The sequence below is a fragment of the Mustela nivalis genome, assembly GCF_964662115.1.
Source record: "Mustela nivalis genome assembly, chromosome: 16".
In the NCBI taxonomy this organism is placed as follows: domain Eukaryota; kingdom Metazoa; phylum Chordata; class Mammalia; order Carnivora; family Mustelidae; genus Mustela; species Mustela nivalis.
The window spans coordinates 22,690,114-22,707,200 of NC_139035.1; the positions used below are offsets into that span (position 1 = coordinate 22,690,114).

Genomic DNA, 17,087 nt, shown 5'->3' on the forward strand with positions numbered 1-17,087 from the left:
CACACACATTCCCTTGACTCCCCGGGTGTTCAGAAACCCCATGTGCCTTCAAACCGCTGTTTGGTTGAGTCCCTGGGGGGAGTCTGGTGACGGTTAGCGGGCACCTGGTTTGCTCTCCTTTCCTGCCCCCTTTCCCTCCCCTCTCAGTGGCCAGTGGTCCACCTGCTGTGGCAGTGTGAGAACTAGGAAGGGGACAGGTGGCTGCTCAGTGGAGCAGGCCCCGTGCAGCAAGGTCTACTGCCGAGAAGTTTGCCGGGATGGCCCTCGTGCCCAGTTTCTGTCTGGGGACCTGTGAGTGGTCTCCCTGAGGCCTCTGCCGTCCACCCAGTGGACCTGAGCTCAGGACCTGAGCATGCAGGTGGCCGGGGAGGAAGGAGGCCAGGCCTCCAAGCTCCCACTGCCGCTGCTGGGCTCCACTCACCTAGCCTTGCCCCTCCCGGCTGGTTCATGCTCTCCACTGCGCAAATCCTCTTCCTTTTCTTCTTAAAATATGCTGCCTGCCCAGGCCTCCCCCCACCTTTCCCGCAGAGTTACATTCCAACACACTCATCTGTGGAGTTCCCTTGAAGTCAGGTTTTGCTTAGGAGAGTCCATTGCGGGAAAAGGGAAGGGACGACCCCTCTACAGCCCACCTTCCTACTGGTTTGCTAAGACCCAGCTTCTGGCAGGACAGGCAGGGGGCCCTCCTCCAAAGCTTGGTTTTCATTCCATGGTAAAACACAGCTGTTAAAAATAATTCAAACATGAGTGGTCACAGAGGTTCTATTTGGGGTAAAAAGCTTTGGACACGGTGGTGATAATTTATGTAATTAATGTAATTAGTGCCACTGAGTCGTGCACCTCAAAATGGTGAAAATTGTAAATGTTATGTTATGTATATATTTTACCACAACAAAAAAATTGCAAAAAAAAAAAATATATATATATATACACGATATGAACCACGGCCAGTTAACCTTGTTTTCCCTCTGATCTTCCAACCACTGACCTGAGGGAGAGAAAATTGCTCCACACTTGTAGTGGAGAAGGCCCTTTGCCTGTCAGGAGGTGGGGGGAGTCCCCTGGGGGCAAGGAGCAGGGCTGAAGCTTGGGCAGCTCTCCAGTGAGGCTCCCTGGGCCCCTTCCCCTCAGGGGCAACGGCAACTACACTTCACAGCCCTTCCCCAACAAATAACACATCCTCCCTGGGCGTGAGCTCTAATGGAGGCAACGTGGTGGACGCCCTGTTGATGAAGAAGTAGGAGTGGAGAAGAAGCTGGTAGATTTTGGTGTTGAAAATGGACATTTGGGGAAATAAAAAGGAGCATTCACTCTTAAATCCATGCCCGGCTGCCCCCTCCTTGGGTGAATAACTGAGGATTCTGTGGGATTTCTATTTCAAATTCCTCATTTATTTGGACATTCACTTGGTTGTGACTCCAAGTTATCAAAGATGCAGGATGGGAAATCTGTAGCGGGAGCAGTGACATGGAGGCAGAGACAAGATGGCGGAGAGGATAGGGTCTTCATAGCCTCTCCTTCTCTTCCTGTTAGGGTACGATCTGAAAAGTGTCCAGATTGTGTCCCATAGCACAGACACCACAACAAGAGTGTGCAGCACAGTTGAATGCATAAATTCCTCTTCCATGGGTAAGGCCCTCCCCACAACAGGGGGGCGGACAGGCAATCTGGAGATCATGCCCCATGCGCTGTGGGGGTGTGTAGGGGAGAGCTGTGGCCCATCATCTCTCCAGTGCCCCAAACCCAGATTTCACATGTAGGGTGACAAGATCTTGGTTGGGAAAGCTACGGGAGGAGAGGGGACTCTATAAGATGCTTTTCCCTCAGGGACCCCATAGATCAAAACCAGAAGCAGGTGAGAGCTGACTGGACTGTCTTAATTTCTCCAAAGGGAGGAGGAACAACAATACTATGGTTTCGTGAGGAGCAATGGCCCTTGCTGTGGTTGACTGGCTGTGGAATTCTTGGGCAGCAAGGCACAAGGGCTGGTCATCAGGAGGCCACAATGCCTGTCAGACCCAGCAACTCATATCAAGTAGGGAGTGGGCTTGGCCCAATAAGGACTGGTGATGAGACGGCATGTGTTAAAATTGCTGTTCTACACTGGTCTGTCTGGACTGGGAGACAGACCTCATGACTTCCTGCCTAGAACTGCCTCCTGGTATAAGGACGTGTAACCGTCTGAGATCACCCAGGGGGAGAATCAGACAAACGTGTTTGCTTTTCACTGAACAATTAAAATCGTTTTGCCTGCTGACCCCATATTTCAAGGTGCTGGCTTAGTCCTCAGTCCACGTCCCTGGATCAGGCAGTTGGCAGGTGCATCCGGCTCCTTCCAGGACTCAGGCAAGGAGGAGCCGCATGGTTGGCAGAACTCTTCAGGGAGTCCTGGCTGTTTCTTAGGGTCCATCTGAACAGGTCTCCTTTTCCTGGAGAAAACTGGCTCTCAGAGAAGATAAATGACTGTTCCTAGAGCCAATGAATGACCTCAGTGTGACCAGACCCCAGGTCCACTGATCCTCACCCAGTGGGCCCTAATGACAGCTGAGATGCAAAGTGACAGGTTCCAGACAGAGGAAACAAGAGGTGTGGTGAAGGCTCCCCCTCCTCCCCCTCTCCCAGGTGCGCCCAGCTTCTCTCAATAGCTCCTTCCCTGCCCCACCCTCTGCAGCAGGCCCTGATTCAGAAGCGCCAGGGGTTAGGCGTGCCCTGAGAAGGGGGAGCAGGACCCCTAAGTTTAGAGGCAACTGGAAAACTCATCAGGTATTTTCCCTCAGGCCACAGAGGAGTTCTAAGTGGGAACTGAGGGCCAGGCTCGAGCAATTAACAGGCCCTCACTGGAGCCTGGAGGGTTGGGGGGAGTCCAGCGGAGGGAGGTCAGTGAGCATAGAATCTGGGGTGGGGGGGTGCTGTCCCCAGGGCAATGAAGTCATCCAGCCCTATGACAATGTGGTTGGGTGCCCAAGTAGAGCGCTGGGCCTCCGAAGGGGGTTGGGGGCTTCACAGCTGCAGCACTGTCCCTGGGAGACTGCAGGCCCTCCCCATACCCGTCAGCTGCTTGCTAGGGGACTAGCCACGTCAGTCACCTTTCCCTCACGCTGTCTGAGGTCAGATTTCCCTTTCTAGTCCATGCATCAGAGCCCTTCCACTCTGGGGCTCCCAGAGGCTGCACAGCCCCCCACCCCCTGTGATGTGTGAGGGCGGTGACAGGTGTGTGCCCACCTGAGAACACACACATCCTCACAGCACTGCTCCCCCATCGCTCAGGGTGGCCGACCCGGGCCCCAGAGACATTCAGCAAGAAGGTCTCATTCGCCCAGCTGTTCAAACTCAGTAACAAAACTTCAACAAGGTTCTCCAGCAGCGGCAGCTGGTTCCGGAGGCAGAGAAGGAGGACTGGGGAGGGGTGGGGCGGGGAGACAAGGTTAGGCTTCCCTTTTTTCATGCATTCCCCACAAAGAACCTTATACCATGGCCTTCCAAGTCCACTCAGGGTGTCCCATGAGGAAGGGGAACATAGCAGGTTCCAGAATCAATGTCCAATTGGAACAGCGGCAGGGACCACAGTCCCCATGATCACCAAATACAATACTGTCTTGGGACCTGGGCCTCGGTGTCATTTCAGCAAGCAGGTCCCGAAGAGGTCCCCTGAACACCTTCCATCCCCTTCTCAGATGCTGACGTGCCCTACTTCTCACACCTCTCCTCACCCCGGGTCCCTTTTTTCTTCCATCCCTCAAGGAGTCTTGGGGTGGAGGCAGCCTTCACTTAGCTTTCCCTGCTGCTCGTCCTCTCACAGTCCAAAGCTGGGGGGTAGCAAGGGAAGCAAGAGGGGTTGCAGTGGGGCTGGTGCTGGTGGAAGAAGGTTCAGGCACAGAAAGAGGCCCGGCTGCCCACTCGTCCTGCCAGCCCCCACCTACGGGCCATGGGGCCAGGCCCTGCCCTGTTCTCAATGCACTGGGCAGCTCTCATTCCACTGTGGGGCAAGAAAAGCCAAAACAAACAAACAAACAACACGGAGATGTCCTTGTGGGCTGTTGGAGGGGACCCCCGCTGCTCCCTGGTGTTCCTGCCGGGACAGCAGTGTAGGTAGGTACGTGGAGGGGTCAGGGGTGAAGGGGGTTACACGTCTGTACTAATAGCCCTTGGATTGGTGAAGGCCTCATGCCCAGAGCCTGGCCACGTCACCGGGTAACTCTGGGGCACTGCCAACTTGAGGGGCAGGGGTCCCCCTTCCTTGTAGTACGTAGGAGCAAAGGAGAGCCTCTCCCCTCCGCCCCCATTGGGCACCATGTCAGCCGTCCGTATGTAAAAGGGGGAGCTGTACAGGGAGCAGGCGGTGCAGTGGCCGGCCGCCCCCCCACACGGCTGGCCGCAGGGCTCGCTGGTGAGAGGCGCCAGGCTGCCTCGGCCATCGGGGGCTTGGGAGCTGCAGGCATTACAGCTGGGGCCTCTGGGGTGTGGAGGCAGGTCGCGCTCCTCCTCCTCGTCTGCATCTCCGGCTCTGCTCTTCTTGCAGCAGTAGTACTGAGGGGACAGTGGGGAGGGACGCTTGAGGGCCGAGGCTCCCCTTGTGGGGCACAAAGGCACCCATGCCCCTGTCCACCAAGGACACAGCACAGAGCGCTTTTTGATGACTAAAACTCAGCACCAGACACCCACGTCCCACCAGCACATACTCCCAGCCTTGCTAAACCAATACCTTCCCTTTTCCTTCCCCCTACCTAACCCTAACCCTAACCCTGCAGGATGAGGTAGAGAGAGGCAGGACCTCCATGTCTACTAAGAACAGGGCCCTTCCCACCACTCCCGAAATCTCAGCTATGCCAGAGACACGACATAGGGACCAGCTGTCTTCCCAGCACAGCCTCTTTGGAGAACCCCTAAAGTGGACAGAGTGTGAGAGACACACGGCTCCGGTCTGGCTACCCTCGATTCCCAGCCCAGCCCCCACGCTTCCTGGCTTTGAGGTTTGTCACCCTGGAAGCAGGTCCAGTTTCTGCCCCTAGAATGGGGACATGGTTTGCCAGTGGCCTCCGGGGACTGACCTGGAGCCTACAGTAGCACAAGACGGCAATGATGCAGAGGAGGATGACTGTAGCTAGGATTCCGCCAGTGATCACAACTGTTCCCGCTGTCATCCGCCCGACACCCCATCAAACTCTGCAAAGACGTGTGAGCACAGGGAGGTGAGGAGCCGCCACACTGCGCGCAGGGGAGGGGGAGGGCGGGGAGGCCTCCTGGGACTTCCTGCATAGGTGGAGGCAAGGAGGACCTGAGGGCAGCGGGACGAGAAGGGCCGCGGGCACTGAGACACCGGGGGCTTCCTGAAGGCAGAGAGAGGCTGCAGCCTGGGCCAGGCTAACCTGGGGGGTGGGGGTGGGGGAGTCACAGCTGAGGTGGGAGTTGGGGCGGTCACAGCTGAGCAAGGGAAGAGCGGAAGCAGAGCACTAACGGAGAGCAAAATTCCGCTCTTGGCCTCTGCTCAGTTTCAAAGCTTGCCGTGCCTCTCTCTAATTCTCCTTCTCGCATCCTGCTCGGCCTGGCCTCACTTCATGGCTCCATCCAAGGCACGAAGATGACAGCTTCCTTTCCTGGGGGCTTAGTCTGTGGCACTGCCCTAAGCTCTCCCCGCTCCTCTCAGGTAACCCTCAAAATACCTTTCGGGACAGTTCGTTATTACCCCTGTGTCACACATGATGAACTGCGGCTTCAACTGGTTTGGCTGAGGTTCTGCCCAGCTTGGCTCACCCCGAGGCCATGCTCTCAATCGCACAAAAAGCAGTGGCCCCCCGAGCCCCGGACTCAGGTGGAGGGGACAGGGGCTGAATCTCCCAAGTTCCACCTGGTTCTGCCCTGACTCCAACCCACACTCCTTTTGGGGGCATCTCTGTCCTCTTTCCAACTCCTGTGCAAGACAAGGGCAAGGTGAACCCAGAGGGAGTGGGCAACAGGCAGCATTCTGGCCCCCGGACCGTGGCAGCGAGGCTAGAGAATGGTCCTGCTAATGGGGGTGAAGCTCCACCTCCCCCCAGGCACATGGGGACAAGGCTGGTGGTGCCCCTGCAGCGGGAGGGCGGGAGGAGCCTTGGCATCTTGAGGAAGAATGACCATGATCACTTACGTTCAGTGACGGGAACAGAGACCTGCAAGACAATAACAGGAACAGAGCTATTGGGAGAAGACTGTTGCCCCTGAAAAAGGCCCCAAGAGTTAGACTAGTCCGCAAGCCCCCCTCCCTACCACCCACACTCTGCCCTGGTCACTGGGAGCGTCACAGACAAGCCCACAGCTCCCAAGTCAGCCTCCCCTGTGCCTCCCACTGCAGCCTGAAGGACATTTCACTCAGGTGTCCCCCTGGGATGTCCAACTCTGATACTCTGGTACCTGATGTGACAGCCTAAGTCATCACCCTCTTTCGAGGTGGGCACCCCGGCCCCCCCCCACCCCCCGTTCGTGCTTCCGCCAGAGGAGGCTGCTCGTTACTCGGAGGCCAAGCAGGGCTATTAGGCGAGCGACAGTCCACGCCAGAAGCCGTAGGCCCTACTGTGTCCGCCTGGAGGAGGGGTGCCTTGTTCTTCACTCAGATACCTTCTGTGGCTCGCCATCCTCATGCACCCCGCCACGCTTTGCCTGCCCCGCGTGCCGGCATGCTCACCCCCTGCGGTCCCCCTCCATGAATCCTCTCTCCACCAAGCAGGCCCAGTTCTTAGGAGGCTCTGGGCCTAGGGTTGACAAGGCACTTTAACGTACCTTGTGGTACGGCCTAAGACACACAGAGCAGGGGCTGTGGGGGCACCGAGCAGGGAGCGACTAACTACTTGGGAAAGGCTCCTGGAAGCAGTTTCGCTCAAGCTGGGTGCTAGAAGCTGAGTGGGAACTTGACCCGTAGGTAGACAAGGGGAGAGGGCAGGCTCAACAGCCCAGGTGCCTGAGAGACCATGGGGGCCTCCAGGAGCTGTAAGGACTCTGTAAAGGCCGGGTAGGGTAGGCATCAAGTGGGAGAGGCTGAGAGCCAGGCAAGGATTGGCATCCCACTCTCTCGGAGGCCACAGCCGTTCCTGAGGGGCCGCTGGTAGCAGAGTGCATGAGCCTTGCTTTGTCCACCTGTTTAGATCCTGCCCACCCTCCAGCGCTCTGAGAGACCCCCTGGAACCCCTATCGTAGTGCTCTCTCTCTCTTTCCCTGGATTCCCACTTCAAAACCTTTCCATGGGCCACTTTCCAAACCCTCTTTTGGTAGGATACTTGTTTGCTTTCATGTAGGAACATCTTGACTCCTCTGGTACATGAGAAGTCCTTTGGGATCAGGAGCTGTGTCCGATGGGGCTCCTGCCCCTGCAGTGTTATATACATGGCAACGTGCTTGATGAACCGGTGTCTGCTAATCCTCTGCCAAGTATAGGCCTTCCTTCCCCAGCCTGACAGTGATGACCCTGACCGACCACCGGGGGGCAGCAAGTTGCATGGCTCAGCTCCCATCCGGTCTCACAGACTGGAGCGTCCCCTGTTCAAGTCCAATTTGACTGACTTTGCCAGATGCATGATGGTTCTTGTTTCCGGGATTTGCTAGGCATTTGTGGGGGGCGTGATAAGGGGCGGGAGATGAACCTCAGCCTTGGGAGAATGTATGTGCCCTCATGACAACATGTCTGCCCTTGACCCTGCTTGCCCGGACACTCACCACGTAGGGCCCTTTGAGCCAAGAGAGGCCTGTGGAGTAACCTGAAGCGGAAGGCAGCAGTGACTCACTCTACTTGCAAGTCTTGGCCTTGCCCCCTGAGATATTAGCCTGTTTTAGGATACAGGGAGTGAGGAAGCTATATAAGAACATAGCCCTCCCTCCTTCTGACCTCCACGCCTGGCCTCCCCTCTTTGGGTAACATGCAGCGGTTCCACAGAAGTGCCTGGAAAGTGGGGGTGCATGGCAGAGGCACACATCTGAAGGCCCATCGGAGGCCCAGCTGTGCCATTTAGTGGCTGCCCCATCTTGGAGGCTGACCTCCTTTCTCACTTGCGAAAGAAAGCTTAACAAAAAAACTCAGCTTACCAGTGTGCTTGTGAGGAAAAAGTGGGAGTCACGTATGCAAGAGCCCCTTGGGTACTATAAGAGAATCCTTCAAACCAGTCATTTGCGGGGGAAAAGGACTGCCCAGACATTTTAGATGTCGGCTTCAATGTGGCCTTATAGTCATGAACCCAGAAGTCACTTGTGAAGGACACGTGGGGAACAGGCCGGGACCCAGCCTCTTGTCCTGCAGACCCTGTGGTCACAGTACAATCTAGCATTTAAATCCCCATCTCCAAGGGCTCCTGTCTTTGCAGGTGGGTTCATTTTCTTGCAACTAATGCAAATGAATCTAAACGGCACTCTCCAGTCTAAACACTGCTTCCATTTCCATCTCTTCCTGGGAGGGGCAGGCTCTAAGACAGCCCCAAATGAGCCCTGCCTCTTGTAGTCATGCCTAGTGTGCTCCCCTGCTCTCGAGGGGCATCTGACACTTGCTTCTAACCTACAGATCACAGCAAAGGCGATGGGATGTCACCTCTGTGAATAGACTGTATGCCATTTTGGCCACCTTCTTGCTGCCAACTCCTTCCCTTGCTGGTTTGCACGCAGCAAGTTGCCATGTTGGGAGGCCCCTGTGGCCAGGGACAGGGGTGGCCTCTGGCCCTCCGCCCAGTGACCTAAATCAAGCTGGACAATCACAAGTGAGAGCTGAAGTGGGTCCTTCCCCAGGCGAGCTTCAAGATGAAACTGAAGCCCCAAGACACCTTGAAGGCAGCCTGATGACAGGCCCGGAGATGGTGACCCAGCTGGCCATGCCTGGAGCCCTGACCCACAGATGCTGTGAGCTGGTCCGTGTGTGTTGTGTCAAGTTGCTAGGTTTGTGGGAGTCTGTCATGCTGCAAAAGATAACAGATGTACCTCGGAACCCCATAAAACCCCCACATGCAGGAGAGAAAGTTGGACCTTTAAGTGATTCCCCTCAAGTCATACAATAGCAAGTCAGGACCCAAGGGTCAGTGTTGTGTAGTTTTCATCCTACCCAGCTGCCTTCTACTGAGCTTCCCAAGGCCGGAAGCAAGAGGTTCCCTCCCAGGGCCCAGCAGATGGGTTCTGTGGTAGCCAAGTCAGGGAGCAAGGGCAGCCAAAGAGGACAAACCCATTGCCAACTAAAGATTCCCAGGACCTGCCCTGAGACCAAGGTTTTCTGGACCTCACTCCCCACCAACATCCCTCCCCACCCAGGGCCCAGTCACCTTCTCCTGGGGGTGAGGCTCAGCCTGCTCCTCACACTTACGCAAAACAGCGGGGCAGTGACGGCTCGGTCATGCAGGCTGCGCCCGAGCAGACAGAGGTTGGGGGTGCATCATGGCCATGGGCATCAGTTCCTGCCAGAGAAGAGAGAGGAAGATCTGTGAGAGCTGGAGAGGGAGGGCAAGAGCACAGACAGACTCCGAGACTGAGTGAACGTCCCCCAAAGGGACTTGTCTGTTGGCTTCCATGGCTGCCTCAGTCTCTGAGACCCCCCAGCCTAGGAACCTGAAGACAGGCTTGTAAGGCCACATACCATTCTGTCCTTGATTCCTTCCTTCAGTGCCATTGTGCGGAACCCACGGCCCAACACAGTAGCAGGACGCTGGGCATGAGCCTCTGCCTATTCTGGGAAGCGAGGCTTAAGGTGGGGAAGGGGGTCTAGCTACTTCTGTCACATTCTCCTGGAGAATTCTGGCCTGTCCCCTGGCAAATGTGTCCTTGTTGCCTACGTGGCTGATTCTTTTCTCTATGGCCGCACATACCTCTCTCCCATTCCCTCCCCATCCTTCCCTGGGCCTGTCCATACTCCTAGTGCCCACAGCCCCACACTCCTGTCTCTCACTCCTAAATCCCAACCTGCCTCAGGACAGCATGCCTACAGGACAGTTGGGTCACACGCTCACGCTGGTGTGCCGATGGAGGAGGGGTGGCGAAGTCCTACCAGGACATTTACGAATCCAGTGCAAGCCAATCATTCCCTGAGGTCCCTTAAAATGAAAATTCTTTAAATATCCACTCGACATGATTTCCAGGAGAGTCTGGGCCTTAGACTGGGAACAGAAGAGTGGGAAGGAGGACACTCTCCAGTGAGGCTTCCCTCGGCTCATTGCCCTGAGAGGGTAAGGCCCCGCTGGGGGTCTTGTACTGGGAAGGGAACCCAACTGATAACTGGATCCCCACAGCCACCCTCTACAGGGATGGGCTGACCAGCGCAGGGCTCTCTGTGGCAGCTGCAAGCTGGAGGTCAAGGGCACACTAATGTCTCAAGTCCTGGATCTCATCTAGTTCAGCAGGCCTCAGGAGCAGAACTCTGGGTAAAGCTGAGAAGGCCCACGTTCACCCACAGATTTGGCCCAGGCCCACCCTCACGTCTCCTCTAGATCAAGGCCTTCCTGCCTATGATCGACCCAGGATGTTGTGGGCGCCCAGGCTTTCTTTTTCTCAAAGATGTTCTTATTCTCATTAAAATGGCAGTCATGGGTAGCTGGATATCCAAGGAGATGTTTCCTATCTAGGTTTTTTGTTTTTTGTTTTTTAAAGATTTTATTTATTTATTTGACAGACAGAGATTACAAGTAGGCAGAGAGGCAGGTGGGGGGGGGCAGTCTCGGGAAGCAGGCTCCCCACTGAACAGCGAGCCCCACGCAGGGCTCAATCCCAGGACCCTGAGATCATAACCCAAGCTGAAGGCAGAGGCTTAACATACTGAGCCACCCAGGCACTCCTCCTATCTAAGTTTTGACTGAGATGTCAACTGATAGAAACAAGAGGACGCCCCATGAGTTTGGGACAGGTCCCTCTTCCCTAGCCCCATGCAGGGGAACACACATGGAAATGTCAATAGTCTATTTCAGGATCCAGGAGCCTTTCTCCCACTTTGAAAAATACAGATGGGTCAAAAATTTGTGAAGATATGGTGTGGAAGGTTTCCTTGGCAAGTTGCTGCTGAACCATTAATCCCTTACCTGAGCCCCCAAGGGCGGCAGGCCTGGGGCTGGCGCCGGGCTGGCTCTCCTGAGTCCTGTCCAGGAGCGCCCCCCGGAGGCGTGACAAGAACTGCGACTGGACATCAGGTGCCCTGGGCCTGAGCAAGAGGCTTCAAGAGATGCCTGAGACAGGGCTGATGTGTCTGCCTGGGGTAAGGGAGCTGCAGGAGAGAGGGGCCCAGCAGGCAACCTCCAAAGAGCCCACATACACAAAAAATATACAAAAGCAAGAGCCCTTTTGAAGCTTCCCCTGCTTTCTGACCGGTAAGAATTCCCCATTTCGATGTGGCAGCTCGTGAAACAGACCCTCTTGGGGGTGGTGGGAGGAAAGGAAGAGGTGGGGAAGTACAGACAGCAGAGGGACACGGCACACCACCCCTGCTGCTTTCAACCCAAAGCAGATCCAAACTGGCCCAAATGAGAACACGCTGTCAGTGATCCAACGATTCCAACTTCTACTTTGAGATTGTAGCTGTAGCTGAGTGGTACCACAGGCTATCGTCTAAGAGTGGGTGACAAGAAATGGGACTGGCCCACGTTTTCATCCAGAGGCAGGAGAAAATTTCTTCCATGGAATACATTCTTTTTTTTTTTTTTTTTAAGATTTTATTTATTTATTTAACAGAGAGAGATCACAAGTAGGCGGAAAGGCAGGCAGAGATAAAGAGTGGACAGGAAGAAGTCTCCCTGCTGAGCAGAGAGCCCAATGTAGGGCTCGATCCCAGGGCCCTGGGATCATGACCTGAGCTGAAGGCAGAGGCTTCAACCCACTGAGTCATCCAGGTGCCCCCACGGAATACATTCTAAAGTAAAGGGATGCTCAAAGAAAAAAAAAAAAAAAAAGAAGGAAGGAAAGAAAGAAAGATGTTTCTTAAGCACAAATCATACATTATACTTATTTAACCTACCAACTACTGAGAGAAAAATGATCCATGGAAATGGAAGGACTCTGAGATCTGGCCCAGTATCTATTTCCTAGATGAAGAAACCAAATCAGAGAGGACATGTGACTGGCTTCACCACACACAGCAAGATAGAGACGGAGCAGCAGGGCCACAGGGAGTGGACCTCCTGGCCCCAGGCCAGGCTGGCCATGAGGCTGCAGTCTCTCCCGCACTTACTTCACCAGGAGCTAAGGTGGCTGAAGTAGGGTCTTCCAAATTATCTTGACAGTAACAATCACCTGAGTCAGGTGTCAAAAAACAGACTCCAGACCCACCAAGAGAAGGGGCCCCATCTCCAGAGAAGGGGCCCAGGAATCTGTGTTTTTAACGGGCTTGCGTCTCCCCATCTGGCCCCTTTTAAAGATGATGTAGGAATGAAAGTCTTTGGGAGGATTTCAGGCTGCAGGCAGCAGGGGGTTGTGGGGGGGGGGGGGTAGGTGACCTTGCAGAGCCTGGGGCATCATCTGCTGCAGCCCAGAAAACTGGCTCTAGACTGTGTCCTTGAGGATACCGGGCCAGAAGGGAAGAGGAAAGGAGGAGTACAGGAGAGCTATAGGAACGTGGCAACTCCGGGGAGGGGGTGGGGCCCCCTAAAAGGTCAGTGATGGGGAATCTTTTTTTTTTTAATTTTTAATTTTTAATTTTTTAAAAACATACATTTTTATCCCCAGGGGTACAGGTCTGTGAATCACCAGGTTTACACACTTCACAGCACTCACCAAAGCACATACCCTCCCCAGTGTCCATAATCCCACCCCCTTCTCCCAAACCCCCTCCCCCCTGCAACCCTCAGTTTGTTTGGTGAGATTAAGAGTCACTTATGGTTTGTCTCCCTCCCAGTGATGGGGAATTTTAAAGGCCATTCTTCCAGGTGAGGCTTGGGGGAGGGGAGGGGAGGGGCTGCAGAGAGAAAGGCCACCCAGAGAAGATGTACTGGGAAGTGAGGGTCCCACTCCCCCCCCCCTCCCCCGCAAGGCCAGGGATCTGTGACTTCAGCTCACTGAGGCAGAGTCACCTGCTTGAGCGACGTGGGCAGACAAGGCAGCCACAGCTGGCCACAGAATGTGTAATTAACGACCGGCTGCCCCTTGTTCCCTGCTCAGGCCCCCCTGAGGAGCACAAGTTAATTGAGTGAGGCCTAAGCACCTCTGATCTCAATTTCTTCTGAGGCAATTAAAGCTTCTGCAATCATTTATTAACTCGTGAAATTGACACAGCAGGTTAGCAGCCAGGGAGACAGGGGCCAGGTTTTCTTGTCTGTTACCAGTCTTCCTAGACTGCAGTCCTCAGGCCAGGTCCGCAGAGGGGAGGAGGGGAAGGGGTTCCTATGCCTTTGTGCTTGTGGCCCTGACCAAGCCCATATCCCCGGAAGGAGGGCGTGAAAAAGGGCAGCCAGATGGGTTCCTTTGTCCCCGGCGGGTGACGACAGCAGTGGAGAAGAGGTCTTTTCAGGACATACAAGGAATCCTTGCAAATCGTCAAGAGACAGAAGGGAGACTTGACGTCCTAAGGGGCAATGAGGCTACCAAGAAAGTGAAGAGATGCCCACACTCACGGCTAATCTGAGGAATGCGGACGGTGGGCTCTTACTTTACTCTGGTAGGACTAGCAAAAATCAGAAAATGGGCTTGTCAACGTGGGGGGCTTGAGGGGTAGGAAAAGAATAAATGAAACAAGATGGGATTGGGAGGGTGACAAACCATAAAAGACTCTTAATCTCACAAAACAAACTGAGGGTTGGGGGAGTAGAGGGAGAGGGTGGTTGGGTTATGGACATTGGGGAGGGTATGTGCTATGGTGAGTGCTGTGAAGTGTGTAAACCTGGTGATTCACAGACTTGTACCCCTGAGGCTAATAATACATTATATGTTTATAAAAAAATTTTTTTAATTTAAAAAAAAGAAAGAAAAAGAAAATGGGCTTGTGCCCAGGGATGGAGTGGCCGTAGGAATTTAGGGGCAGGGCTGGTAAGGGTGTAGCCAGAGCAGCCCCTGGAGGGAGAGACCCATGTCCCTTAGCCATGGTAAGTCTGCACAAGAAGCAATTCTGCTCCTGAGTCTATGTCCCCAAACCTTATCAACGCAATATAAGGGGTCACGGGTAAAAGATGCACATTGCTATGTTGTTTATGGTGCAGGGAATTGGAAGCGAGCTCAAGGGATCATCATGGGGGACTGGGGGAGTCATGTCAGGCTGATGCCACCTCGCAGAGTAATACAGCTGTTGAAAGCACTGGGCCAGACAGACCAGAGAAACCGTGGTAAATCTTAGCATGGCACTTAGTGAAAAAACAAACAACCAAAAGCTAAAATAAACAGAGTGAGCTAATACTGTCTCCATAAATTTAAAATGCAAGTATACAGATCAACAATTCCTATTTTCAAGAACATAACCAAAAAAATGGGTCACACTCAATGTTAGAATGGCTGTCTGTGAAAGGAAGGGAACGGGATGGAGAGAAGCGAAGCGAAAAGCATACAAAGCATGAAAGGAGCCTGGCATAGACCCATGATAATCCGCTATGATGTGTGGAATATGTTAACTTCACCTTTTGCCCCTGAGGTCCAACTTGAACAAAGAGAAAAGAAAGCAAGGAGCCGGCTATTACCACCTCTGGGAAGCCTTCCACGACGCTTTTCATGCTGCACATGTTTTGAGCCTTCCTCTCCATCCCCAGGTCACCGTATTTGCTCATGCACTCTGTCCTGTGGGCATACTCTGCCTCCTTCCTTAGATTACAGACCATCTGCGGGCACAGACTTGGAATCCTGTGTCTTCGTAAAGCTCTACTTTAGTTGCCTGGAGTTCTGTGCGTTCTAGACACAGGAATGACCAGCTCTGATGGGGGAAGTCTCTGTATGCAGTGTGCCAGCCCAACACACAGCCTTTCCTTCTGGGCTCATCTGCTGTGGACAGTGGGAAGAGCACTAAGAAAGGAGTACCAAAATTTGGCAGTTCTATCTTCTACACTCCCCTGGATGACTTTGGACAATTAAGAGATTCATCTGCAAATGACACACCTTTCCTTACATGGTAAAGGTGACGGGAAGGGGAATGTTATTTTGTTATTTTTAATTATATTGTCTTCTAGGGAGAGTGGGTGTGGTTCCAAGGACTTGGACTCCCTGCGGTCCTCTGTCCCACCAACAGAAGAGATAGCCTTTCATTCTCACTTGGCCCATCATGAGTTGACCATGCCAGGGTTTGGGAGTAGATCTGGTCAGAGCTGGACCACTCCACACAACAGAATGAGCAGAGTTATTCAGGTGCATGGTAGCAGGTGGATAGAGAGGGTGGAATAAGGAAGAAAGGGGATCCAGAGGAAGGAACTGGCTGAGGTTGGTGGGGCTCAGTTGAGTTTTTTGGCCCATTAAAAATCCCAGCAGTTAGTGAGTGCAAACAGCTTTTAAGATCTGGGGGGTCTCTATGGTTTTTGTGTTGTCCTCTCAGACTGCCGGTAACATGGAATGATCTTTTTCTCATTTGTGGCAATCAGATGAAGGGGCTGAGATCAGAACGGGGTGCACATTGGTGGACGCAGGTGACACAATAAGGACTAATTCAGCAGATGGGGATTTGAGCAGTTCTTATCTAGATCCTTAGAACACATGACCCCAGATTCTGTAAGAGTTATGCCTTGGGGAACTCTTGTGAAAATAGCTTGTCATTCCTCTTCCATTCTGGTCCTGACCTGCCTCTCAGATACAATGCATCCCTAAGATCCCTGATCATGGCCTTGACTAGCATTTCCACTGAGACCTTTGTGTCTCAACATGATACTCATGGGAAACCTATGCCATTCCCCTCACTTATTCTTTGCCTACTAGTCATTTAGCACAGAGCCTGGTTTTGAGCCCCACCTTGGGAACACAAATGTGATGGGACTGAGCACCCTCAAGAAGCTTACAGAGGGTAGATGAGTAGTAAATAATAGAGAACATGGTCTCTGGACCCTCAGATGGAAGTCCTGGGGCCATTCTGCAGTCCTTATCAGAGCCTGTAAACTCCCTGGAGCAGGCTGAGCTTCTTGTTCAGAGCTTGGGGTTAGCAGTAAATGTTTGCCACAGATATCTAGAAAAGATGGGGGTCCTGCTTGTCTCAGCCCAGGGCCAACCCAATGGTGTCACCTGCATCTTTGATGGCTCTCGCAGAGGTGAGGCTGAGCCTACCTCTTCCCTGTCTGGGGAGGCCCAAAGATGGACCCCTCTGCATAGTCCCTCAGTTAAAACTGCGCTGGTCCCGAAGAGCAGTGGACACAGATGGGGTCCCACCTGTCCCAGCTCACAGCCTTCTCTGAGCTCACCTCCGGCAAACCCCAAATGTGCTCATAGTCTGTAGACACAATGAGCTTAATTTAATTACGTGTCATTTTTGGTGGGCGGAGGCTATTTTGTACAGGGGATCCTTGTCTCTGCAGCTCTTGGACTCAGGGTCCCTGATCGTGGATCTGCCCTCTCTGCTTCAGAGAGACCAGAGCAGAGGTCAATACACTTGTTAAGGCTGTGATTCACCCCGCACTTGGCTTTGTTTCCCTTGCTGCCTTTCCAAACAATGTCCATTATCGCTTATAGAACTTTCCTGTGTTTCATCTTGTCTAATCTCCAGGCATGGCCATTTTTTATTTCTTTTCCAGAAAACATGAAGTTCGGGAAAGCCATCCACACAGCTAATTCAGGGTGAGAGGGAATGCCCTGTCTGCATTGTTCTCCCACGAATGGTGGTTCCTGTGGGAACACACATAGTGGCCCATCCCTGTGCCCCTCCAGCTCCTCTCCCTCCCCAACCCCCACATTCAATGCTCTTTCCCAGCCTGACCATTTGCAGGAGGGAAGGCAGCACCATGGCCTGTGTTGTGGGAAGGGACTGGCTTTTCCTTTCCATGAGGTTCATTGTTCTGCACCATGGGCTTGGATTTCTCTCCAACTGTATTTGATGTCTACTGTTGTTTGGAAGGTGTTCCAAGACCCCCAGGCAGCAGTCCTCCAGCCTGATGATGGCTAAGCAGGGTTGTTAGGAAAGGGAGACACATCATTGGGGTTTGGGTCTCCTCTCTAGCAAGGTGTCAGCAGGCTGGAAGAGAGCCCAATAAGAACACAGACCATAAAGAAGAAATCAA

General features: G+C 53.6%; 1 protein-coding gene across 10 annotated transcripts in view; it reads right to left on the reverse strand.

Moving 5' to 3' along the window:
* Positions 1–1,369: 1,369 nt before the first annotated feature.
* The window catches only part of FAM163A (family with sequence similarity 163 member A), a 75,341-nt gene continuing 59,623 nt past the window's right edge, over positions 1,370–17,087 (reverse strand). For 7 of the 10 annotated variants that reach the window (XM_082703807.1, XM_082703808.1, XM_082703806.1 and 4 more), the window contains 4 exons: positions 9,305–9,395; positions 6,125–6,146; positions 5,049–5,163; positions 1,370–4,527 (listed from right to left, as the gene is read on the reverse strand). In XM_082703807.1, the coding sequence (XP_082559933.1) occupies positions 4,123–4,527; positions 5,049–5,141 (498 nt within the window). In that variant the 5' untranslated portion in view covers positions 5,142–5,163; positions 6,125–6,146; positions 9,305–9,395 and the 3' untranslated portion in view covers positions 1,370–4,122. Of the gene's footprint in view, positions 4,528–5,048; positions 5,164–6,124; positions 6,195–7,683; positions 7,792–9,263; positions 9,396–17,087 lie in introns of those variants that run through there. The other 3 variants (XM_082703813.1, XM_082703812.1, XM_082703805.1) reach the window with 3 other exon arrangements.